This window comes from Fundulus heteroclitus, chromosome 13 (genome assembly GCF_011125445.2).
Source record: "Fundulus heteroclitus isolate FHET01 chromosome 13, MU-UCD_Fhet_4.1, whole genome shotgun sequence".
Classification (NCBI taxonomy): Eukaryota; Metazoa; Chordata; class Actinopteri; order Cyprinodontiformes; family Fundulidae; genus Fundulus; species Fundulus heteroclitus.
In genome coordinates this window covers 37,187,209-37,213,045 of record NC_046373.1, presented here as the reverse complement: position 1 = coordinate 37,213,045, position 25,837 = coordinate 37,187,209, and the positions used below count along the sequence as shown (strand labels likewise).

The following is a 25,837-nucleotide window of genomic DNA, read 5'->3' as shown; positions in this document are numbered from 1 at the left end:
GAGAACATGGACCCGGTTCTGAAGTCCTCACTAAGACTAAGAACGTAGAGAACATGGACCCGGTTCTGAAGTCCTCACTAAGACTAAGAACGTAGAGAACATGGACCCGGTTCTGAAGTCCTGAACTCAGCTGAAAGCCTGAGTTCCTTTAAATCATGATTAAAAACACATTTGTTCAGATTTGCCTTTAAATGTTGAATTTGAGTCCAACTTGTCTGATATCTTAAACCGCTGCTACTATTTCCCTGAAATGCTTTTCTTTCCTGTTTTTTGTTCTGTTCACGTTCAGCACTTTGAATCGTCTTGTTACTGAAAAATGATTTAGAAATAAACTTGATGGAAACATTAGTGACACCAGATCTGATAAACAGCTTTTAATATGGAGCACAGAGATCATTGGGTTACTTTAACAATTAAATCAATCAGAAAAAGAAGTTTCTTCTGACCATTAAAAAAAAACATTCATTCGTCTCCAAAAAGGACCGATTTTCAGGCTGTGAGATTCAGAAATATCTGCAAGAAGAAGTGAAAATAAAAGTATTTTTTTTTTATTTAATCACAATAGACCTGGTTGGGTTAATGGTCTCTGTGAGTTTGGCTTTTTGCCCTTTGATCGACTCTAAATGATCCCAAAAGCAGAAACGGGTCAAAGAAACACAGTAAATGTTTGAATGTCTTTAATGTCCAAAAAAAAAATGATAATAATAATAATTAAATACGACAAATAAAAAGAGCAGGAGAGAGAAATCCAGTTTTCATATCAAACACGTTTGTTTTTAAGTGCGATCTGCAGAGATTTATTCCTTCATGTGAAAAACACGAACAAACATGTTTCCAGAGTCCGACAGAACCTCTGCAGAGTTCTGACCCATTATTGCTGTTCATTAGGAACATGAAGGAGGAATCGACACCAGGGGGCGCTGCAGCCCAGACACCAAAGCTGTGAAATAAATAATGCTACATCACATCCACACGGACCCACTCGGTACCGACGGAGGGGTTTGGTTTCCGGTTGTGCTCCAGAGCTTCTATGATCACTCACGGGCCTTTTGGTCCGGTCCGGTCCGTTCAAGTTCTGCATAATTTTTCATCCACTTGGCTTTGCACAAATATTACGACACATGGACACAGTGCACAGCAGGGTCACAGAACTTTATCAGCACCATCAGCGAAGGCACAGTCTGTAACGGTCCAACGGTAAACTTCAGAACCTTCCCTCTAATGAAAACAGAACCAGGAGGAGAAGCTGACGGACCGGGTCGTCAGAACCGCAGCAGAATCACTTTTACAACACGATCATGGGCCAAAGAAGTGAGCCGTTGTTCTGATTCTCTTCACGGCAACTTTCCCAGAACCTTTAAGTTCAGTTCTGTTTAAAAATCAACTTTTAATAAAAAGCACCTCTTTTTAAAGTTTTACATGATAAACGCAAAAAAAAAAAACATAAGAATGACATCAGCAGAAAACTTAAAAACGGGTCAGAATATACTGGACACAACATTCGCTTTTAGAAATGAGCCATAAGATAAACTAAATAATTAAAATATGAGCCGTTGTTTATTAATAAATAATCGTTTTAAATCATATTTATATCAAACAGAACCGTAAACTGGACTGGAGTCAAAACGCCGACGCCTTTTACAGGACGGGTCCGGGTCTCCCAGCAGAAACGTTGCATTGACAGCCCCCCCCACAGAAAGTGCTGCGTTCTTAGGTAAACATGGAGCCCGGCTGACCGCAGCATCAACTCAGTCTAAATTAAAATTAATTATCGTTCTAAAAGCTTAAAAAGTAAAAAGACAAAGGGGAAAGGAATCCAGACGGTGGTGAGTGTGACGCTGATTGTGGCTCATTTAGCTAAAGCGACCTTAATACAGTTTTAACCTCGCTTAGCAGGCTTGCTATGTGTAAAAACTCTAAAAACAACAGTTTTCCATTTGTTTACTCATAAAAGTTGTTTTCAGACAGCTAAGAATGCTAAATTATTGACTTAATGTGCAAGAATGTCTGCTAGTGCAACTAGCTTACTGTATGTAGGTGTTTGCAGTATTTGGTTTAGGGGTTTATATCATTAAAGGTACAGTGGACAATATTTTCTGGCTTCATGTTATGGGGGATCACCTTATCCATTGGTTGGGCCGCAGGCCAATCACTGACGTTCTCATCTAACGCCGCTATGCGCTCGTTTCCTCTTGCTGGCTGCACATTTATTTTTATTTTTTTCTGGCTGCACATTTCTAGTGTTTATGCATCCAGTGAGCTTCAGTTTCAGCTGCTGCTCTCAGCGTGGACTTAAAAAACGGCTGAGAGTGACAGGAAGATAAATGTTTTACTAAATATTAAGCTACAGGTGCCATCGTTTATGTCCAGGCCGGTTTGATTTGGGTTATTTATTTTGTTTTAGTGATTCTGTTGAACCACGATTCTAAAGTAACGTCATTGGTTAATTTTCAGTAAAGTTTAATTTATTTTTAACTTTTGTAAGTTTCTAGTTATTTTAGTGACCACTGTGGGTTTTTCCCTCATTAACAGAAGGATACCAACGATTTGGTCCACATCTGTACACATACACCTGCTTAGCTGCACATTTCTTTAAATCTAAAAATTGTATTTTTAATAACTGTACAGTAATGTTATAAGAATAGTCGGTTGTTTCATTTTTGCTTTCCAGCATTTCTCAGTTCTTCATAAAAAAAATAAAAAAAAAATAAAAATAAAAAAAAAGTTAATTTCTGCTCATCCTTTGTAACTTTGGCTCATATTTCAATTATTTGAAAGCAAAAACAAGTTTCTCAAAATAAAATCTTTCTGTAAAAAGAAGCACGGCCCTAAACTCGCAGCTCAAAGTTCAAACTCCACCGTTCCTTCATACCTGAACCTGATTGGACGACGCTGATTCAAACTGGCCAATCACAGCTAAGGTGCATCAGTTAAGCTGCTCCAGGCCCTGAAAGGGACAAAAAACTAAAAAACATGAAATAAAAATACCGTTCAGATACCAGAACCAGAAAGCTGCAGAATTTCTGTAAAACCCAGTTTAGTTCCAGAACCAAAGCAAGCCCCGTCTGATTGGACAGTTTGATCTGAGACGGCGTCCATGCAGGTCCAGGTTGAATTTCATAAAAACATAATTATTTCGCTTTAATCCAAACAGAATCTGACCCAAAACGAAACAAAAATCACGGCTTTTATCTATTTTTCTACCAACAAACAAACTTGAATTCATCGTCTTTATCCGACAGGCTGAGAAAATTTAAAACTCCTGATTTCTAAATATTAATTTAATAAACTCTGATTATAATCCCTAAACTCTTTTATTAAATAGGTCCTTTTTTTGTCTTTGATAAAAAGTGGCTAAGCATGCATTTGGTTAATATCTATAATTATAAATATATCTTCATTCAGACTTCAAAATGCTTCAGTTTAAGGAGAATAAAGGCATCTGTGAGAGAACGTCCCGCCTACAGGTTCTGGAGGTCCGTTCTCAGTCCCCACCTTCAAATCCAGTCAAACACGTTTTTTTACGACTTCAAATATTCTTCAAGTAAAAGTAGAGGCAGACGGGAACGCGCGGTTCTGATGGGTTCACGGCGAAGAACCGAAGAGAACGTCTGATGAAGCACCAGAACCACGTCGCGAGGCGCCAGAAGATGTGTGTGTCGTTTCTAACAGCAGCTGGACGTGGCGAGCCAATCGGCACGAAGCCGTGAGCGAGCAGGCACGTAGGTTTGGTCCGAGTGATGAAGCCCCGACAGCTTCGTTAGGATTAAAGTGAAGAGGCTCAGCGGCACTGCGGCAGAAAACCCAACAAAACAAAACAAAAACAAACAAACAGAAAAGAAATCGGAACCTTATTGCATAACGAGACGCCGAACCACACAGATACCGACCCGGAACCAACGTGATCTTAGACTCGCTGCGGCGACAAACGGCGACCGACCCGCCCAGGTGTCACACCTGGCAGGGGAACAAGTTTGGCATCTTGGGTTTGAAGATGTTTAGTTTGATGATTGATTAGCAGAAAACTGGAGGAAACAATCGGAACGGAGACGTCAGCGGAACAGCCCGTCCAATCGGAACGTTCCGTTTGCACCGGCCGATCGCTCGTTAACCCAATCAGGCACTTTGACGCAGACGACCAATCGGGACGCGGGGTTTCGGGCGCCGTTTGAAAACCGTTTCAGTGCACAGACGGAAGCTGCTGCCGTAAACCTTATTGCACCGTCCAAAACCGTTACGTCAGTTTCTAAACTGAAAGATCTGAAATCAGGAGGATTTAAGTTAAAAAGAGACAAAGATCCATAAATATCAGGAGGAGGAAAACACAAAGTGAGCTCCAGGAGCTCCTCGGCTCACGGTAAAAAGCCTCATGGGGTTCCTGCTGGCAGAGTTTCACCTCCTGCCCGCACCAAGCAGCCCAGTCGGCGGATCAGAACCGCTTCGTCTCTACCAGTTCTACCCGGCCGTTTCCTTCACAGCACGTTACGGAACGTCAGGAGGGAGCAGCGGGTCGCCGCCGGGCTCAGGCGAAGTACATGGTCCTCAGGGTGTCGTGGTGGATCTGCACGGCCTTGGCCAGAACCTGCGGGTCCCTGCCGTTGCTCTGGCCCGAGATGTGGCTTCCCTCGGCGCTGAGGCGGCACAGAAACAACAGTGAGACAAAACTGCACATTTTAAAATGTTCTGCTTTCAAAGATGCCCGGTTCTGTTCATGGATGGAGAATCCTAACAAATATTTAACTTTTCCTTAATAAACCAGAGTCCAGGTGAACCACCCGCTGACAGGCAGGTTCTGACCCAAATGAACGAGGTTTAGCATGATAGCGGCTCCGTTCCCCAGAACCACGGCGATCCAAACTATTCTGCATTTACTCGTCTTTATGTCAGGATCTTTGCTGTAGATCTCTTCCTGTAATTTATGGCTTTTTAACACCACGGTCAGGTGACTGCAGATTAAAAATAGCCTTTGGTTAATTCTGACTTTTTTTAAACTCATGAATTGTCATATTATTAAACTGCTCTGTCCCCTTTCAAATACATCAATTAAATCAAATCCCTTTTATTACTGCAGCTCTTCACTGCAGAACACAGGTAGACTGGGTTTGTGCTCTTAAAGCTCAGGGTGGGGTGCCAGTTTGTTGGGTCTCAGAGCCGCCGCCTATAATAAACATGTCTACCGACTTTACCCCCCTGGAAATCTTCTTATATGAACTCACAGGGATGTGAGTATAGCTCAGAGGAACATTTGAATAAATTTAGGCTCTTTGATCCATTTTTCTTTATATTAAATGTGAAAATGATCAAAAGCCGTTTTTACAGACAGAACTGAGGAGTTTCAGCTGCAGCTGAAAAGCTGCACACGTCGTCTGAAGAAGGGAACGATGAGGCGTTCTCTTCACTGACTGAAAGTCTCTCAGTCCAACCTAGACCTGGATTTTTATTCTATAAATTAGAGGTGAAATGTTTTTGGTCCCTTTAGGACTGCAGCGTGGTCCCATGAGGACTTTAATCAGGTTTTATGAAGAAACTTTGAGCGATTCCAGCAGCGTTAAGGAGCCGTTTTATGGCGATCACCTTTAGCAGACCTGGGGACTCGTGATCCTTCTTCAGAAAAACTCCAAACGGTCTGAATCAGAGACTCACCTGTCGTGCTCCTTGTCCACCAGGTGGTAGCGCGCGCGGAAGGCCACCAGGTGGGCGTAGTAGGCCGGCGCGGGGATGGAGACGGAGCGGGTGCAGCGGACGTAGGTGTGGCACAGCTGGTAGGTGAGCAGCTGGAACTCGTCTGCGGTGAAGCAGTTGTCGTCCCAGAGGACGTGGTAGTGGGACGGCCGGCTGGTTCCCTGCAGGAGGACAGAGACGGCGCGGCGAAGCGGCCGCTGAGTGGCGGTCGTCCGACAAACCCGACTCCCGTGTGACGGCTGGAGGCTGAGGGGGGCTCACCTGGATCCCAGCGTGGCTGCACAGGTAGAAGTCAAACTCATAAGGGTGAGTGATGTCCGTGTCCACGGTGGTTCCTGCAGGAATGTTCCCGCTTCGTCCCACCTGACAGAGAAACAGAACCAGCGGATTCATTTAGACAAAGAGTCAGAACAGGGAGGCCAAGTACGAGTCTCTCATCAACCCTGAAGCTCTGATTCTCTCTGATTTCAGAATAAATACAGACATCAACTTTTACTCAGACTTCCTTAAATCTGTCAGAATACAGCAGATCCAGATCTTGTTCTCCTGCTCTGGTTCTAAAAGGAACAGCCAGAGGTTACAGCAACGAGTCTGGTCCAAGTTCCGTTCTCTGCTTTTCCCTCCATTAAATCATTATTTTGTAAATAAACAAACTTTAATTCCTGCGTCATCCTCTGACTTTATTGACAGGAATGATTAATTAATCTGATTGGTCGAAGAGCGACACAAAAAGAGCTGATTGGTTACAGGAGGATCGTTAAGCAACCAATTAGGGACCAAATTCAGACGCATCTGACCGCCGTCCCTCGCCGACACGTCAAATAAACCCAAAATGGACGCCGAAGGATCTAAAGCCGAACATTTTAGGAAAACATTCCATTATTTTATTTAGTAATTTATGTTTATTGTGTCGACATTTCTGTCCTGCAACCTTGACGGCGGCAGCGCCCCCTATTGACGAGCTGCCAGTGTCACATTCAGATGCATTTAAAGCAACGTTCTGACCATTGGTTTGTTTTAATGAAATCTTCCATGTTTAGTTATTGTTAAGGCAAAAACAAAAGTAAAAACCATTCTTTTTAAATTTTTAAGTTTAAAAAACAAAGGAAATCTGAGTTAAAATTACTTGCAGGCCTCAAAACTCAGTCATTTAGCCTCATGTGGAGAACAGAGAGTTTCATCTCCAGCTGGAGGCTGGAAACACGATGATGATTTCCTAACATGTGACTGACTGCAAGTTTCTCTCTGGAATAAAAAGCTTCAGAAGGATCAGGTTGGATTTAACGCCTCTATAGCCCAGAAACCTCCTAGGAACCCTCAACCTTATTAATTATTAAAGCATTAAAGATGTCAGCTCCCGGTTTGTGACGGTTCTCACTCCTGAGCGGCTCAGAGTAACGTTCTTCGTGTCTCACCCGCTCGTTGCGATCGGCGCAGAAGAGCCGCGTGTGATGACGCTTCTGGACCACGATGAAGGTGATCCCCGGCTGGTACTCCTTCTCCAGACTGATGCACGCCTCCCTGATGGCCAGCAGCTCGTAGTGCAGCACCTAGATCGGTATGAGAGACCAGGCCCGTATTTATTAACCAGGATTCTCACCTGATGAACCAGAGGGTGGCTCTGAGAAGCGTCTGGTTGTTGTGGTGATTGGAGAAGAGAAGAGGTGGAGACATGTGACACAACTCCTGCTTACCCAGTTAAAAACACAGATTTGGCTTATTTTGCTCCTAGAGTCTCTAAAAGTAGAATGGGAGGCAGATCCTTTAGCTATCAGGCTCCTCTCCTGTAGAACCAACTCCCAGTTTTGGTCCGTGAGGCAGACACCCCGTCTACTTTTAAGACTAATCTTCAAACTTTCCTTTGTGACAAAGCTTCTAGTCAGAGTGGCTCATGTTACCCTGAGCTACCTCTATAGTTATGCTGCTATAGGCTTAGGCTGCTGGAGGACATCAGGGTCTATTTTTCTCACTCTGCTGATTTCTCCTACTGCTCTCCAATCTGCATTGTTTGTTGTCATTTCAGCTTTTAACTTTTTGTTCTCTGTCTTTTTTCTCTTCATAGAAGGTACACCTGGTCTGGCGTTCTGTTAGCTGTGACATCATCAGGGGAGGCAGATCATCCTCTATTACCATCTAACATAGAAAGTACTCCTGGGTCAATGTGAGCTTCTGAGCTTTCTGTGTCTCTGCTCTGTCTTCTCTAACATAGAAAGTACTCCTGGGTCAATGTGAGCTTCTGTGCTTTCTGTGTCTCTGCTCTGTCTTCTCTAACATAGAAAGTACTCCTGGGTCAATGTGAGCTTCTGTGCTTTCTGTGTCTCTGCTCTGTCATCTCTAACATAGAAAGTGCTCCTGGGTCAATGTGAGCTTCTGAGCTTTCTGTGTCTCTGCTCTGTCTTCTCTAACATAGAAAGTACTCCTGGGTCAATGTGAGCTTCTGTGCTTTCTGTGTCTCTGCTCTGTCTTCTCTAACATAGAAAGTACTCCTGGGTCAATGTGAGCTTCTGAGCTTTCTGTGTCTCTGCTCTGTCTTCTCTAACATAGAAAGTACTCCTGGGTCAATGTGAGCTTCTGAGCTTTCTGTGTCTCTGCTCTGTCTTCTCTAACATAGAAAGTACTCCTGGGTCAATGTGAGCTTCTGTGCTTTCTGTGTCTCTGCTCTGTCTTCTCTAACATAGAAAGTACTCCTGGGTCAATGTGAGCTTCTGAGCTTTCTGTGTCTCTGCTCTGTCTTCTCTAAGCCCCAGTGGGTGGAGGCAGATGAGCGTTCACACTGAGCCTGGTTCTGGTTCTGCTGGAGGTTCTCCTCCCTGTTAAAGGGGAGTTTTCCTCTCCACTGTCGCTTCATGCATGCTCAGTATGAGGGATTGCTGCAAAGCCATCAACAATGCAGACGACTGTCCACTGTGGCTCTACGCTCTTTCAGGAGGAGTGAATGCTGCTTGGAGAGACTTGATGCAACCTGCTGGGTTTCCTTAGAGAGGATAATGATAAAAACCTTAAAATGAATAATTATCTGATGTTTCAGTGAACTGCTCGGCCTCACCTGTCTGAACTGCCCCTCAGACACGCCGTCCCTGTAGAAGATGATCCGGGTCGGCTTGTACCGCGTCGACTTGTAGAACTGGATCAGGAGCTCCCTGACCATGGAGGCCAGGTCCTGGATGACCTCCTGCCTGGGCCTCTGGACCCGGACCGTGGCGCAGTACCTGCTGGGGTGGGCGTCCATGCTGCCGACCACCTGCGGAGGGAGACCAGCAGGAACGTTAAGACACTTCCCAGGTTTTGTCCGGAACAGAAGAGACATCCTGATGGACGTGGTGGAGACATCCAGGACATATATATATATATATACATACATACATATATACATATATACACATATATATATATACATACATACATATATACACATATATATATATACATACATACATATATACATAGAGAGAGAGAGAGACAGAGAGACACACACACACACACAGAGAGATAGAGATACAGAGAGAGACACACACACACACATAGAGAGATAGACAGATAGACACACACACACAGATAGAGATACAGATATACACACACAATAGAGATACAGAGACAGAGATAGAGAGACATAGACAGAGACACAGAGACAGAGAGATAGACAGAGACACATAGACAGAGAGAGACAGATACACAGAGACAGAGAGATAGACAGAGACAGAGAGAGACACAGAGAGAGAGACAGAGAGAGAGAGAGACAGAGAGACAGAGAGAGAGAGAGAGAACAGAGAGAGAGAGAGAGAGAGAGACAGAGAGAGACAGAGAGACAGAGAGATACAGAGATAGAGAGAGAGAGAGATACAGAGAGAGACACAGAGATAGAGATACATAGAGAGTATACAGAGAGAAGATATATACATATATATATACTAAGATATATATATAATATATATATATATATATATAATATATATATATATATATATATATATATATATATATATATATATATATATATATATATATATATATATATATATATATATATATATATATATATATATATGTGTGTGTGTGTGTATGTGTGTGTATGAATATAAGGATCAGTTTGTTAAATCTAAACATTGTGGTCTTCATAATTTCATAAAACCGTGTCACATGTGAACCTTTAGGAACAGACTTTTTGGATGAGTATTAAAGAGGTAAAATTAATAGTATGAAAAAAAAAGTCCTAGGTCAAAAAAGTAAAAATAAACAAACACAAAAGTGATAATGTTATGATAAAAACATCATATTATGAGAATAATATGGGCTAAACTTGTAATATTACAAAAAAATACTACGAATACAAAGTATATTCAGAGATTAAAGTCCCTCTGATACTGTTTAAGTGACTGAGTAACTGCAGATTTGCCACATTAAAGATGGCGGACGCTCTGACGCATCCCTAGCAGGCAGAACCCGCCCAACGACGCGTCTACTCTTATATTATGTCTATGCGCGTGTCGGCGTCAGACGTTCTCACCGCAGCGATCGACGGCTTCTTCCCGTCGCCGGCAGGAGGATGAGTGACGTCCGCTCCGAGGAAGATGATTGGCTGCTGGAACACCGACGGTCTGGGGGGACACAGAGGCGGGACGCGTCCACAAACCAGATGAGTCGGAGCTGCCGGTGTTTTTGTGAGGCGGCGGCGGCGGCGGCGGCGCAGGGCGAGGCTTACCGCTGGTTTGGAAGCAGGATGTTGTTGATGCCTCCCAGCTTGACGTTGATCTTCAGGCAGAGGTTGGACAGCGTCTGAGGAGACGTCTTCACCACGTTCTTCACCTGGACGCACTGGGTGGCCATGCCCAGCAGCGTGTCCCCGACCCGCTTCACCTCCGCTGTGGGTGGAAGAACCTTCAGTTAGACACGCCCCCCCCCGGCTTATGACCTCACTTCCTGGGTTAGGGTGGTGTCGGTACCGTAGACGGGCGTTTTCCCCGGCAGGATGACGATGATGAGCTGCAGCCCGGCGTAGGTGTTCTTCAGGTGCCTGAACATGGGCTCCACGCTGTCGGCGCCCTGCGCGTATTTACAGAAGCACGGCTGGCCCTGGATGGGCATCCCAGCGTCCTTAGAGATCTTCCTCAGCTGCTCTGTGAAGCTCCTGAGGAGGAAGGAGAGACGGAGGTGGGAAGACTGGAGGAGGGACCACTGCTTCATCTGGGCCAAACCAACTTTACACTTAAAATGAATCAAACCTCACTTTTATAGTTTTTTTTACTCAGGTATATTTGGCTGAAATGTGTTTGATGATCTGAATTTTTTTACAAACTGTACGCACAAAAGACTTAAATATTACTTAAATATTAATGTTTTAAGTCAAATAATTTATTCTTTATGTAATTAAATATTACGTTGAATAGTCTTAGCTTTTTTATTTCTTTATTCTTATAAATGACAAAACACATATATATTCAAATAAAGGCTTTATAACGAAATTAATAATAATAAATAATACCTATAATAATAATAATAATAATAATAATAATAATAATAATAATAACAAATGTAGCCATTATTTTATTATAATTAAAGAGTTTTTTACTCCAGAGTAAATAATTATGTTGAATGGTCTTAGTATTTTTTTATTTTAGTGATATAAATTACATAACACAAATATCTATTTATTAAAATAAAGGCTTAATAACGAAAATATTATTATTATTATTATTATTATTATTATTATTATTATTATTATTATTATTATTATTATTATTAATAATAATAATAGTAGCCATTATTTTGTCATAATTTAAGTGTTTTTTTTACTCCAGAGTAAATAATTATGTTGAATGGTCTTAGTATTTTTTTATTTTTTTATTGATATAAATTACATAACACAAATATTTATTTATTAAAATAAAGGCTTAATAACGAAATTATTATTATTATTATTATTATTATTATTATTATTATCATCAATAATAATAATAATAGCCATTATTTTGTTATAATTTAAGTGTTTTTTTACTCCAGAGTAACTAATTATGTTGAATGGTCTTAGTATTTTTTTATTTCTTTGTTCATATAAAATACATAAAAACAATATGTATTTATTCAAATAAAGGCTAAATAATAGTAATAATAATAATAATAATAATAATAATAATAATAATAATAATAATAATGATTATATATGTTGCCATTATTTTGTTATTTGTTAAAAAAAAGTTACGTCTTTAGATTTTATTTTAAATCTGATAATTTAGAGTTTACTTTGTTGGAAGCGTCTGATTGGATGGAACCCAGGAGGTAAAGATGGTCACCTCTGAACAGAACGCCAGCCCACATCACCACTAATAGATCCAAACTAACGGATAATTCATAATTTGCTGATGGGCTCACTTGAGGATCTCCTCTCTGCACTGCCTCTGGGTGGCGAAGCAGGCGATGGCCCACATCTTGATCTCCACCCCGGTGTGGAACTGCTTCCCCCTCATGTCCCACACGCCGTGGCTGGGCGTGGCCACCGTGCGGTTCTGCAGAGACAGCACACAGCGGACCCGTTGGTGCCGACAGCCGCTCACAGACAAGCAGAACAGGGACAAAATGTGCTGCTAAGTGCAGACAGACATGAAATCAGGCTGCTTCACAGAACCCAGACGATGCAGAAAAACAGAAACGTTGCAGGATTTCTCCACAGAAAACCAGATTTTAATGTTTCAAACTCATTTTAAGGCTGAAACGTGTGGAAGAGAGAAAGAGTCACGTTTTATGGGACGTTTAAATGCTGCTTATATTGCTCTGATGTGCCGTTCTCTCAGCTGCTGCTATCATCACAACCTCTGATGACGATTAAAAACCCATAAAATAACCTGATTTTACTAAAGCGACATAATCTCACACTGACAAATTCTGCAAGAAGCCTAAATATTAATTTGAGATTATTTATTCAGTGAGGGGGAAAAATCCCATGAAGAAAATTTTAACTCTTCTCCTAAAAAGGTAGAAAAAATAATAATAAATGCAACAAAAATGTTTTAAAAAAATGACTTTCAGTTGACCAGAGCGTCTGGGAGGAAATTTTTTAGTCATTTATGACTTTCTGGTTTCCTGGGGTATAAATATGACAGAAAAACATGTTTGCTGCATGAAAATGATCAGCAAAGGACCCAGACCGACCCGTTTCTACAATCAGAACCATAAACAGGTGGGTCAGCTGTGGAACTATTACCTGACTCCGCCAGATAGATTTGCTCCGCATATCCATCTGGAAACCTTCCGTTGAAGTAATTTTGGGAAGGGGCGAAAATACTGGTTAGCTGATTGGCCTATGTTGGTGATAGACGGGCCAAATAAACCAATCAGATCAACGAAGCATATGACGTACTAACAGAGCAACAACGAAAACACAACCACAAGCCAGGCTACTCTTGCTGCTGCAGGTAAAGACTCGTTAGCTCAGCAAAGAAATACTCTGTAATTCCGATAAAACTTGCTCGATAGCCACGCTAACGCTAGTTTCATCGGCTGAAGCCGCTGTGGATCCGTTTCTCTTCCAAACTAAGAGTGCGTTGCATCAAACATCTAGAAACACTTAATAAATGTCGGGTATTGGGTTTTAAGCTGATTTTGCTCAAAAAGCTGTGAAAGTTGCCTTTGCTGGAGCTCTGTGGAGAAAGCGGGATCAAACGGTGAGCGTGTGAGCGTGATGTAAAAGGGAAGGTACCATAAAGGGTTCAGAGCTCACCCTGCCGCCATACTGCAGCATGGGGGCCGGCAGGACGCGGCCCGTCACCTGAGCCATCTCGTCACGCACTCGGAACTGAAACTCCTGCACGAACGGGTCCGCCTCGTAGTTGGCGCTCCTCACCTGCAGGGGGCAGCACACAGTGTCAGGTGCAGTGTTGTATAAAGTACTGAAATCTCAGAGTCAAGTAAAAGTATAGGTACCTCTCCAAAATATGACTTTGGTAAAAGTCCAAGTCACTGACTGAAATGTTACTTGAGTTAAAGTCTTAAAGTATCTGAAATGTCTTGTACTTAAGTATGAAAACTACTGTAAAAATAGATGTACTCAAGTAATGTAATGAAAAGTATAAGTAAAAAGTAAAACAAAGCAAATGCAGTTTGAATGACATTTTTTACATTTTGGTAATCTTTGAAGGTCAAATTCACTTAAAATAATATAAACCAAGTGCAGGAGAAATTTAGACCAAGTTTAGACAGAAAATACAACCTTTTTGTAAGGTTTCAGTTTTTCTTCTTCAAGTAAGGTCAGTGCTATACAAATTCTCTCTCTCTCTCTCTCTCTCTTTTTTTTTCTTTTTTTTGTAGTAGTAACGAGTAACTAAACCAAACATTGAAAATGTATTGGAGTAAAAGTTTGCATTTAAGTTCAAAAATATAGTGAAGTAAAAGTGAAAGTTATCAAAAAAAATGATACTCGAGGAAAGTATAAAGTACTCCAAAATATACTTAAGTACAGTAATTAAGTATTTATACTTTGTTACTATACAACACTGGTCAGGTGAGCCTGGAAGCGTGGGTTCTGCAGGGTTCTGCAGGGTTCTGCTCTCACCAGGCGGCTGATCTCCTCCTGCCTGTCCGGAGCGGAGCGGGCCGTGGCTTTGATCATGGTGGACGTCTGGTTGTCTGTTAGCTTCTTAATGCAGCGCTGACCGGGGACGATGTTGCACACCTGCACACAGCAACACATTCTCTTATTTATACATTAAAGACATTTTATAGGAAACATTCATCATAACGACAACCTCACTGAGGTCTGGTGGCAGAAATATCTAAAAGTGTTTAATATCAAGCAGAAGCAATACAACCACTAAGAACCATTTTAATAGCAGCACTAAACTCTTTTTAAACAGATTATCCAGATAATATAGCTTTGATGCGTTTCATTTTAGCTGGAGGGACAGATGCTGTGATGCATAAATGGGAATAATAACTTTCTTAAATCTTTTACCCTGCAAGAAATAAAATAAAAACTGGAAAATCTAAACATACAAATAAATGTAATTTTGAGGAAGAAAGCTGGACATCAGGAAAAGCCTGATCTGCGAAAGTAACAAGATATTTAGCTGCTAACTGGTATTAATCTGCGCTGAATAAACATCTTTAAATCCTAGTCTGTCGTCCTGTAACAGCAGCTCTCAGTCAACATCGCTGAAAACCACGACGGAGATTTTAGGATAAAACTTTTATCCATTTTAATATTTCTCTCTGTTAAATTTATCGCAGCTTGTTGACAGTTACAAACAAGAACTGATTGTTAATTTAATAAACAGTCATTAAACATTCAGAGGAGAACTGATCTGTGGCCAGGTGAGGGTGTTCAGGGTGTGAGATCAACGCCGTTTCTAATTTCGCCACTAGGTGGCAGTAGATCTTGCAGGCTGCTCCTTTAACTTTTACTTTTGCTGTTTTTCTAAAATATTCCGGCATATTTGTGTTTTTTCCATGAATTTAAATCTAAAGCCGACACTCTGGGAACGTTTTTTAGCAGAACAAACGAATTATCTACAATAAATGGAGCCGAATTAACGACACAGATGACTTTGATGTCCAGGGAGGACTTTGTCATCAATCAGTCAACAGTAATATTTAGTATTCATGACTTTTTATTTTATTTTCCTGCAGCTGAAGCAGATTTATTTGGAATTCAGTCATAATTAATATGATTTATGTGACTGAGGCCAGGTTGCAAAGGCAATATGATGTAATCAGAATATTGTTTCTGTATAATTTCTTTAAAATAGGAGTAAATGTGAAGCAGGGTGACAGAGCGCGCTCACCTCCAGCGGCAGGTAGGTGTGCTTCTGCTCCTGGCCCACCTGCAGGCAGGGCAGGTGGGGGTATTTCAGCTGCAGGCTGTACTTCTCCCTGAAGTACTGAGCCACGGTGCGCTCCACCGTCTGGCCGTTCTCCAGCTGCAGAGGAAACCTGTGGGTTCAGAACAACAACAGGTGAACCTGGGATCTTCCAGCGGCGTCGGCAGGGGGAGCAGAGAGTCAGGGAGACGTACGTCTGCAGGCTGGCCGGCCGGCGGGTGACGTTACACACTCTGTACTTCCTGCGCATGCTTCCACAGTGGGTCACCTCCACCTTAAGACCTGAGGAGACGTTAAAGGACAGACTGAAGCTCTTCGCCTGTGAAGCTGAAGCAAAGACATGAAGCAGGAAGCCTGGAGGAGGCGTGGCCCCGTACCTTTGATCTCTTTGGTGAATTTGACCCTGTGGGAGTCCGGCAGCGAGCGCGGCTGCTCGTCCATGTTGTGGATGTCCAGGACCTCACACATGAACTGGATGACGGGCTGAGCTTTGTAGAAGGCCGTGGCTGAAACTGGAGCAGCAGAAGCAGGGTGGAGGAGAAACAGAGATTTTATTAGAACAGGTCCGACAATTAGAGCTGCTTTAAGTGATCCAATTAAAACACATGCCCTTTAGTTTAGTCACTGAACTCTTTTACTTTTTAACAGCTGATTTCAGCAGATTTTGTATGGAGGGAATTTTGTTCCATTATTGTTACCAAAGAACATGTTTTGTAAGAGGAAATAAAAAAAAAGCTAATTACACTTTGAAATGCTTCTTAAAATAAAATTTTTTATTTTATTTTAAAAAAAATCCAGCTTTTTTCAAATTTCTCTTTTTCAGATTGAGTTCTACGAATTGCATTTTCTTTAAATTGTGTTTGCAGATCACACTCTTTAATTTTTGCTCTTGACGCGTCTTCACTCCTCACTCCAGAGGAAAGCTGCACTAGAAGTGAAGAGAAGCTGATCTGTAGCTTCATTTAACCCAATTTGTAAAAGTCTGAAAAAGAGAAATTTAAAAAATATTATTTGAAAATGTAAATTTGTCAAAATAAAATCTGAAAAAAAGTTACTTTTTAAATAAATAAATAAAATCTTAGGAAAGATCAAAGTTACTCTCAGAAACTTTTTTTTTGATAAGAAAGCTTTACAAAGTTTAATTTCTGGATTGCGTTTTTTTTTTCACATTATAATTTACAAAACGTGTTCTTTGCAACAATAATGGAACAAAATTCACTCCATAGTTTCAAAGTGATTCCATCTTCTCTAAAGAATCAAATCTAAACGGTGCAAACAAAAGCCCAACAAAAATGATTAATAGTCCTGATTTATAACTTATGCAGTGAATATTTTATTATTTACCTCTTGAATTCCACATTTACTTTATAATTTAACTTTTTAAGTTTTGACCAGAAGAGAAAAAGCTCCTTTGGGGACAAAACAACCCAGCCAGTGTTCCATGAAACCTTGTGAGTTTATCTCCAGCAGCTCTATTATAAAGGCCTTAATCAGAGAATAATGATGATAACCGCCCCTCCTTCTCCTGACTGATACCTTTGGACACAGAAATCATTTGGACCCCTTGTCTCTCACTGCCAACTGGGTCAAATCCCTAAAGCTGAACTTTATCTCAGGTCCTGAAAACCTCGTTTGCTCGTGTAAGTTTTTTGTTTTATTAATAATTTTAAGTTTTTGCTCCAACAGTTTGGTTTGTTTGAGCTGAATTCAGATGAATTGTGTCAAATCAAAAGGAGGACAAAGTTTGGAGCTGATTTCTAACGGTGTGGGTTCTGAGATCAGATTCTGCCTGAAATGTCCGCGTCGTCTCTCACCGTCGATGTTGAGCATCATCTTCCACATGGCGGGCCGGACCGACTGATGGAACCCGAACCAGACCTCCCTCCCTCCGCCCAGCGGGTGGTCGTAGCCCTCCGGGGAGGAGAAGAAGGACCGTCCCACAGGGGTGTACCTGGTGGAGGCAGAAGACCAGAACCATGACCCATCTCTGCTGCTGAGGTTCCGCTCACTTTAATGTTAAAAACTAGGGCTGTAAAACGATTAAAATTTTTTAATCACGATTAATCGCATAATGTCGATAGTTAACTCGAGATTAATCGCAAATTAATCGCATATTTTATCCTTTTATTTCTGAAAGTGTGATAGCCTGTGTGGGCATTTTAATATGCAATTTTGCAATAAATGACACTAATAAAATACATGCTTGTACAAAAAATATTTTTATTTTGTTATTTTTTAAACACTTTTTAGAATTGGAATGAAAACATCCTGGTGCCAAATGTTAAACTCTGGACTATAATGGCTAAATGACTAAACATGGCGCCCTGATGTTTACACAATGTGTAAAAATGTGTAAATAAATACCATGCCGATATATTTTTTTTAGCCTCTTAAACAAAGATAGACATGGTATTATGCATAAACATATACATTAATAAAAATTGTACATAGATCTAATTCTGAGCTTTTACACCAACAACAATAATTTCTTTGAATATTTTTTGCTTGCTGTTTATATCCATATTCATAGAGTTTAAGCCTGGAAAAAGGTTTTAAATTTCCAGGTCATTCCAGTCTTACACTTTGCTTGCAACTGGGCAGGAGCTTAGTATCCTGAATGAGACTGTTTAGGAACTGTTTAGTAACTCCAGGTCGTTTGGCAACGTGATTCAGCCTTAGTTTGTCAAATACAGAGAAAACAAATTAATAAGCATTAAAGTACGGTTTATGGGTTGGGGTTTCTGCAATTTTATCAACGTGTAAAAGCTCATCTTCAGAAGCAATGTCTGCTCAAAATGGTGATCTGCACCAAGTAATCTACTTTCAGCAGTTATCACCGGTTATTGCACCGTAAACTGCAGAAAATACGAGCAGAGTTGCTCTGTCTGCCTTTACTACCGTCGGCTCCTATGGCGGAGGGAGATTTCAGCTGGATACAAAGTGTCTAGTGCAGGCAGGTCTCTTAATAACCGCTGTTTCGTCACTTATGTTAGAGCCCAAATAAGCGATTTAACTTTCAGAAACCTGCCCAAATAAAACGCAACCCGTGGCTCATGAAATTTAGAAGCGCTTTTAGAAAAAAGAAGCCCAAAGTCGCATGAAATAAACGGTATTTGGCAACAGTGAGCGCAGCGCGGGTCTGTTTTGCTACAGTTTTCTAGCTCTTTTGAAACTACGGAAAGCGCAGAGGGTAAAAGAAACACAGTACGGAGAGCGCGGCGGGGGGAAAAACCATTAGGGAACGGTGTGTGTGTTTTAACGCGCGATTAACGGCGACAAAAAAATTGTCGGCGTTAAAACGGGTTTACGTTAATAACACGTTTAACTGACAGCACTAATAAAAACTAAATATTTTCTGTCGGGTGAGGACGGGCGGTACTGACTTCATGGAGGGCAGGTGTCGCAGGACGACGTCCACGGCGTGGACCGGGTTGGTGCTGAGCGGCTTGTCCAGGTCCAGCGGTTCTGAACCGGCCCGTCCGTTCAGGACTTCGTGCAGCAGGTGCCAGCTGACCAGCGACACGAAGCGGATGTTGACCTTGAAGGGGCGGTCCTTCCCTCCTTCGCCCGGCAGCGTGACGTCCAGATCCACCTGGAGAGGACCAGAGAAGATCAGCGACTCCGGCCGGCAGAACCCGGGCTGGGCTGAGCAGAACCGGGCCTTACCCCCGCGGTGGCCACAGGCAGCGGGCTCGCCGTGTACAGACTCCTCTTCCCGTCGTAGACCGGCAGCCGGTCGCCGAAGATGGTCACCTTGAAGTGCTGCACCATGGAGTCCACCACCTCCCTGCAACACAAACCGGCCGATGAGACGGCGAGCAAACAGACACGGGGGGGCAGAGGCCGCGGTTCTGGTCGGTTCTGGTACCTGTTGACCCGTCGGGGACATTTCTCAGGCTTGATGTCCACCTCGTACAGGTAGACGTCGATCTTGGGGATCTCCACCTGGAAGCAGTTGGCCAGGAGCTTGATGGGTTTCCCGATGGAGCCATATCCGGGCCGCCGCGGCAACGTGAACAAGGCGTGGGCTCCTGAGGAACGGAGACACGGAGACATGGAGGTCATCAGGAACCGACATTTATGACGTGATGGAAGCTCCATAGGACCAGGAATAATGAGGACCGATGTCCTGCATCCCTGAACCTCCTGTCAGCTCCTCCTCCTCCTCCTCACCTCTCCAACCCATCCCAGCCTTCCCTCTCCACCCTGAACTGTCTCTCTGCACTGCAAAAATAGAACTAAAAATAAGATTTTTTTTCTTGAAATGAAAATATTTTTACTTGATTTGAGCAGGTAAATAGTACTATTTGCCAATGGAATAAGATTTTTGAATTTAAATAGGAACAATTCATCTCCATCATCTTATTTCAAGTGCATTATACCTAATTATCTTGTTTTAGGGATAAAATTATTATTTCCATATAAATAATAAATAATCTTATTTACCTGCTCAAATCAAGGACAAATACATTCATTTCAAGAAAATTTTACTTATTTTTAGTTCTCTTTTTGCAGTGTGACCTTCCCAGGGAAGATCTGAGCATCTTCAGCATCTTCTCTTATTTTACTGAGTGCCACCATCTCCAAACCAAACATCTCAGCAGCTCTCAGCGCCGTAACTGAACCCTTCCAGCTCGCTTCTCCTCCACCTCAGTTCTGCACCTCCTGCAGCGACAGAGACTCTCAGACATCAACACCAGCGGCCTCCAACACCTGGGGGAGAACATCAGCAGCTGGATCCAGATGTGGAGTCAGTGCATCGTGGTCTGACGTTCAGGGTTTAATTTTTTGGTTTGTTTCTCGTTTTTTTTACATTATGGAAATCTGAGTACAAAACAATCCCTGGTTGAGTTTTATGATCCATTTTTCTTCTAGAAATCAGAGAACAACTCAGAGCTAAAGGCCGTTTGGACTTAACTGGTTCAGATTTATATTATTAGAAAGAACCTGGACTGAGTTTTGTCCCGGATTTGGATTACCATATTTTTCAGATTATAAGGAGCACTAAATATTCCTCCATGTCTGTAATATCTCTCCTCCACGTCCACAGCTCTCTATCAGGAGGACAGAGTAGCTAGACTAATGAGGCAAAAATAAACTTTATATTAAATTAACTTACTAGGTTTATTGTTGCTAACACGTACTCCAGGCTGCCTTACATGAATGCTCTTCTAGTTTAGACATTACAGTCAGGCAGTCTGTAGACAGCTCAGGGGTCCTATCAGGTAGTGACACAGTGTACCGTAATGATCCTAATATCCATAGAGTGGATGAGCTTTGTTGGTAACAAAAATCATATTTACACATTTTAACAGATTTCTAAGCGCATTGTTCCACATAAATCAGTCAGTAAACGGTGATCATAGATAAGGAGCACTATCAATTTTTGAGAAGATTTAAGGATTTTAAGTTCATCTTATAGTCCAAAAATTATAATTATATATATATATATATATATATATATATATATATATATATATATATATATATATATATATATATATATATATATATATATATATATATATATATATATATATATATATATATATATATATATATATTAAAAAAAACAGTAATATGAAGGCTTTGTTTGATGTTTAAAACTTAAACCAGTCCAAAGTGAAAGTTTTATATTTAGTTTATTGGTTTTGGTGGCAAAGACCTTCAGGTCAGGGGGTGTGGTTCCGTGTTATTCAGCCGATACGTCATTCCTAATCGTTGTCGCTTTATTTTTCAGTGTTGATCATAACTGGGTTGGTTTTGACTAAGCCGAAGTTTATGGTCAGAACTTTTTAAAATAAATAGGAAAGCGACAGTGTGGCTCATCATGGCTTCTTGGAGACGCGTTGCGGTACAAAAACTAAATGGCTTGTACTTGTATAGCGCTTTAACTAGTCTTGACAACCTCTAAAGCGCTTCACACTACAGTTCAGTCATTCACACCCTGACGGTGGTGAGCTATGTTAGTAGCCACAGCTGCCCTGGAGCAGACTGACAGAAGCGAGGCTGCCATGCACCGGCGCCACCGGGCCCTCTGACCACCGCCAGCAGGCAATGCGGGTGAAGTGTCTTGCCCAAGGACACAACGACAGAGACAGTCAGTGTGGGGGAATCGAACCGGCAACCCGCCAATTGCAAGACGAACTCCCTAACCTCTGTGCCATGTCGCCCCAAAAACCTGTTGGATTGGTTTAAAAGTCAGAGCAGAAAAGATCCAGCATCAAAAAAGCCGTGAAGTGACCCAGTCTGGATGTGTTCATGTCCAACTCAGTTAAAGTTAAACGACCGGGAAGTTGGACAAAACCCAAATTTAAGGAGGAAAATATAATTTAGTAATATTTTTATAATAATCAATGAAAAATTCTGTTTAGGTCCCTGAAATCCTGATTTTTATCTGGAACAAACCCAATTATCCTGAACATGAAGTCACTTTTTCTGCATCTTATAAGAAAGTCCAGGAGGTCAGACTGGTTTTCTCTACTCAGTTTCCCTGTTTTGGTTCTGATCCAGTTCTGGAAAACGTTCGGATCAAACCCCATCCTGCCCCAGACTGCAGGAACCCAGGGAGCCGAGGACGGTGAGACCCAACAGAACCCTGCAGATCTGTTCAGACCTCCGAAGGAGAGGCTTCAGGAACGCAGCGATAGGATCGGATCCGCTTCCCGTAGGAACAACTGGGCCCGGAGGAACTGCTCCCCGGTTCTGCCAGAGCGAACAGCGCCAACAGCTCGGGTCTGAAAATGAACCGGTCCAAACGAGCAGAGAGCGTCAACGCAGAGACAAACTGCAGGAAGGAAGTGGTTAATGAGGAGGAAGGAGCTGAAGACGCTCCAGGACGTTGCAGGTTTCCTGGTGTTAGAAACTACCAGACTTCAGCGCCGCAGATAAAAACCGGATCGGCGCCACGGCTGCACGGTTCTGCCGACCGACTCGAGCTTCAGCGGGATGGGAGGGAGGGAGTGGGCGAGCGGCACGCTGGAAACCAGAGTGACATCAAACCACCGCAGTTTCCACCAGCGTGACTCAGAAGAGCCACAGACGACACCGAGGGAACCCTGAACACAGACGGGTCCGGTTCTGCTGGCAACGAGGAGGAGGAGGAGGAAGAGGAGGAGGGGGAGGAAGAGGAGGAACGGATGCTCTGCCTCCCGCTGAGCTGTCCCCACGGTGACAGCAGGTGGGCGGGGAGCAGGAGGGGAGCCTCCCGAAATTAGATCCACAACTCAGAGGATCCAGGAATCCTGAGGAATTATGGGAAAAATGCCAACAGCAAAGGTCCGATTCTGCTCTAGTTTCTGTCACAATAAGAAAATATTAACAAACATACAGGATGTGGCTTTTAGTCCCACTTCAACGTTCATAAAAGCTTAAAGGTGGAAACCTTCTTCTCACACCAGCCCACCTGTCAGGGGAACGTTTTGACGTCAGATTCTGCTCAATGGTTTCTGCTCTGATAAAATCTGAAAGCGAGTCAGAAAGCAAATATGTTTCCTCGTTTGAATATGTAGCATAAATAAAATGTTTGCTGTTGGAGTAAAAAACAAAACAAAACAAAAAACGGAACAATTTGGGGCAGGAATACAGGTTCAGAGTGTTCTCATGTCATCCGAACCAGACATTCAGCTGGTTCTGTTCAGGAACCACAGACGCTTCAGATGTTCTGGAAACGGCTGGACCACCGGTGTCTCTGCCCCCCTCAGCACCAACATGGACCGAGGACTACCTGAAAAATCCCTCAGCTGCACCTCCAGCCAACAGCTAGACGGTTTCAACATGGACCCGGTCGGGTCCAGCAGGACTAAGAACCCGAACAGAACCAGCCTGGTTCTGGAAAGGATCGAGCAGGCTAACGTTGAAGTTCTGGAGGAGGACTTCCCCGTTGATAATGTATGGACTGTGTTGGTTCTGTACCAGGGAACCAAAGAGTGGTCCAATATCTGCCAGAACCTGCGGCGGTTCAGATGAAACTAGCTAACAAACACTTAGCGGGATTTTAGCGATCGGCGTAAACTGAGGGATGTCGTCTAGTCATTCCAGCGTGGAAAACGTAAATCATTAAATGACTAAAATCATTACGACACCGAGACCAGGAAAGATGAATAAAACTGGGTTGACGGGTTCTGATCGGTGACCCGCCGATAGAATCTTTAACCGGGTCGTCGTGAACGAACTCTTCCTCACAGTCTAAGGAAGTGTCCACTACCCCACATTAGACACAGGGATAATTAAAGTTAAACATACTAACAATGCTAACCATGCTAACCAATCTAATGATGCTAACCAAGCTAACTTTGCTAATGATGCTAACCAAACTAACAATGCTAACAATGCTAACCAATTTAACGATGCTAACCATGCTAATGATGCTAACCAAGCTAACTTTGCTAACCAAGCTAACTTTGCTAACCAAGCTAATGATGCTAACCATGCTAATGATGCTAACCAAGCAAACTTTGCTAACCAAGCTAACTTTGCTAACCAAGCTAACTTTGCTAACCAAGCTATCCCTGATTCTGCACACATTCTATCAGAGGGGAACAGTCTGAACTGTAAGCTCCGCCTCCAGCTGTTCTTTCCAATGAAAAACCCTCCTCCTCTACCTCCTGCTCAACCTGCTCACACCTCAATCTGGCCCCTAATCCGCCGGAGGAATCAGGGCTTCATTGAAGGACTTTTCTTTATTTCCATTGACATAAATGGCTACGTCTCGGCTAAACGATACTGTCTTATGAGAATGGTGAAAACTGACAAGTTTACCAAACCTCTTCTTTCATAAACACAGAATGTACTGAAACAGCCTAACTACTAACTAACTACTAACGTAGTTATATACATTGTGATCACGATAGTTATAGGCTACAAGATGACATCCCAACCTAAATAAGAATCTTACTGGCTTTGTCTCCTTTTAGGCGGTTCAGCTGTGAATGCAGTGAAGGTATCGCTGCCTTCCCTGGTGCTGCGGCCGCCCCGCTGCTTAGCAACGAGGAAAGTCGTCCTGGTTCGTCCCGTTTGCTGCTAATTGCTACTAAAAAAGTTCTGCACTCGCTCCATCGCCCAGTCAGTCAATATCAAGTCAGCATCAAATATAATCATCAGCTTTTAACTCAGAATATTTTTCTTAAGCAGATTAAAATAAATTCAGGTAAGAATAATATTAAAATCCGGTTCCGCTGCAAAGCTGTGTAATGCTGACTGCTCCCTCCCAACTTCAGATCTCTAGAACCTTTAGATATCTAGAACCTGCAGATCTCCAGAACATTAAGATCTCCAGAACCTCACAGCTTTAGATCTCCAGAACCTTCAGATATCTAGAACCTCACAGCTTTGGATCTCCAGAACCTTCAGATCTCCAGAACCTCCCAGCTTCAGACACACCTGACTGGATCTCCACCTTCCTCAGACACCGGTTTTCCTCACACACATCCAGGTGTCTCTGGCACTCGGAGCATTCTCACCTGTTGTTCCGATTTCCATTCATGAGGTCTCGGTCCGGATGACCCGGCTCGCTGGAACTTGGTGTGGATCCGGGTCGCCCCCCCTCCCTGCCGTGCTTGCTTACAGCTCACAGCGGTTCTACTCGGTCCTGGCCCGGTTCTGTGCCGCCCCTCCACCTGAAAGCAGAACAGCAACGGTTTTATTTGCACGGTGAAAAGGTTCGGGACAGTTTGGACCGGCTTTAACCCGGACTAAAATAAGTATTACACAGTCCTGAAGTTGGCCTCCTACTCGGTGGGACATTAAAGGGTTAGTCCACCTTTTAGAGAATCTAGGCTTCCTTTATTCAGCTTTTTTAATAAAATATGAATTAATTACACCGATCAAAGATAAAAGAAATTATTTTACACAATATAAAGATCCTTGAAAACACAGACTGGAATTTAAAATCCTAATCAAAGGTGGTTGACATTTAGAAAAAGCACCGGAATCGCCGTTTTTTCTACTTATGATAAAAAATTATAAATCCTAATTCCACAACAGCGTTTTAAAGAAAGGACCACGGCTGTAGAATAATTCCGGACACATCTGATCCTTCCACGTCGTCGACTTTCTGAACCGGAGCGGATAAAATGCGGTAAAGATTCCCTAAAAACTGTGACACAGCCCTTCAGTCGGAAGCTGTCGGTCGGACACCAACTTCAGCGCCGAGCGGCGGCTAACAGCGCTTTTAGCTTCAAACACCGACAGCTAACGGCCGGAAAACGAGCCGAACCTTCACCTCCTCACAGGCCGAAGTCGGTGTTCCGCGGAGTGGACGTGACAAGCCGGCGTTCCTCTCTTTCAGACGGCCGTAAGGAGTTCGGGAACCCGGTGTCCTCCTCCGTTAAAACCGGTCTAATCAGATC

At 42.6% G+C, this 25,837-nt stretch overlaps 1 protein-coding gene across 4 annotated transcripts; it reads right to left on the bottom strand.

Moving 5' to 3' along the window:
* Positions 1–660: 660 nt before the first annotated feature.
* On the bottom strand, positions 661–25,837 carry ago3b (argonaute RISC catalytic component 3b). 4 transcript variants are annotated; one of them, XM_036145657.1, is made up of 20 exons: positions 25,705–25,837; positions 24,950–25,105; positions 19,357–19,519; positions 19,155–19,275; positions 18,872–19,080; positions 17,303–17,439; positions 15,866–16,000; positions 15,683–15,770; positions 15,453–15,600; positions 14,225–14,344; positions 13,373–13,516; positions 12,049–12,182; positions 10,623–10,807; positions 10,382–10,541; positions 10,187–10,277; positions 8,729–8,923; positions 7,098–7,232; positions 5,944–6,045; positions 5,644–5,843; positions 661–4,631 (listed from the first exon to the last, which is right to left on the bottom strand). In XM_036145657.1, the coding sequence occupies exons 2-20, from the start codon at positions 24,966–24,968 to the stop codon at positions 4,523–4,525; spliced, it is 2,595 nt and encodes an 864-aa protein (XP_036001550.1). In that variant the 5' UTR covers positions 24,969–25,105; positions 25,705–25,837; the 3' UTR covers positions 661–4,522. The 4 variants fall into 4 exon arrangements, with proteins under 4 accessions (XP_036001550.1, XP_021165728.1, XP_021165729.1 ...); XM_021310053.2 differs by having other exon boundaries at positions 25,711–25,837; XM_021310054.2 differs by having other exon boundaries at positions 13,394–13,516; positions 25,711–25,837.

Coding starts and splice junctions, on each gene's coding strand:
- ago3b (XM_036145657.1), bottom strand. Junction 19,276..19,356: donor TGTCCCCGACGGGTCAACAG/GTACCAGAACCG, acceptor TTTGTGTTGCAG/GGAGGTGGTGGACTCCATGG. Junction 10,278..10,381: donor ATCCTGCTTCCAAACCAGCG/GTAAGCCTCGCC, acceptor GTGTCCCCCCAG/ACCGTCGGTGTTCCAGCAGC.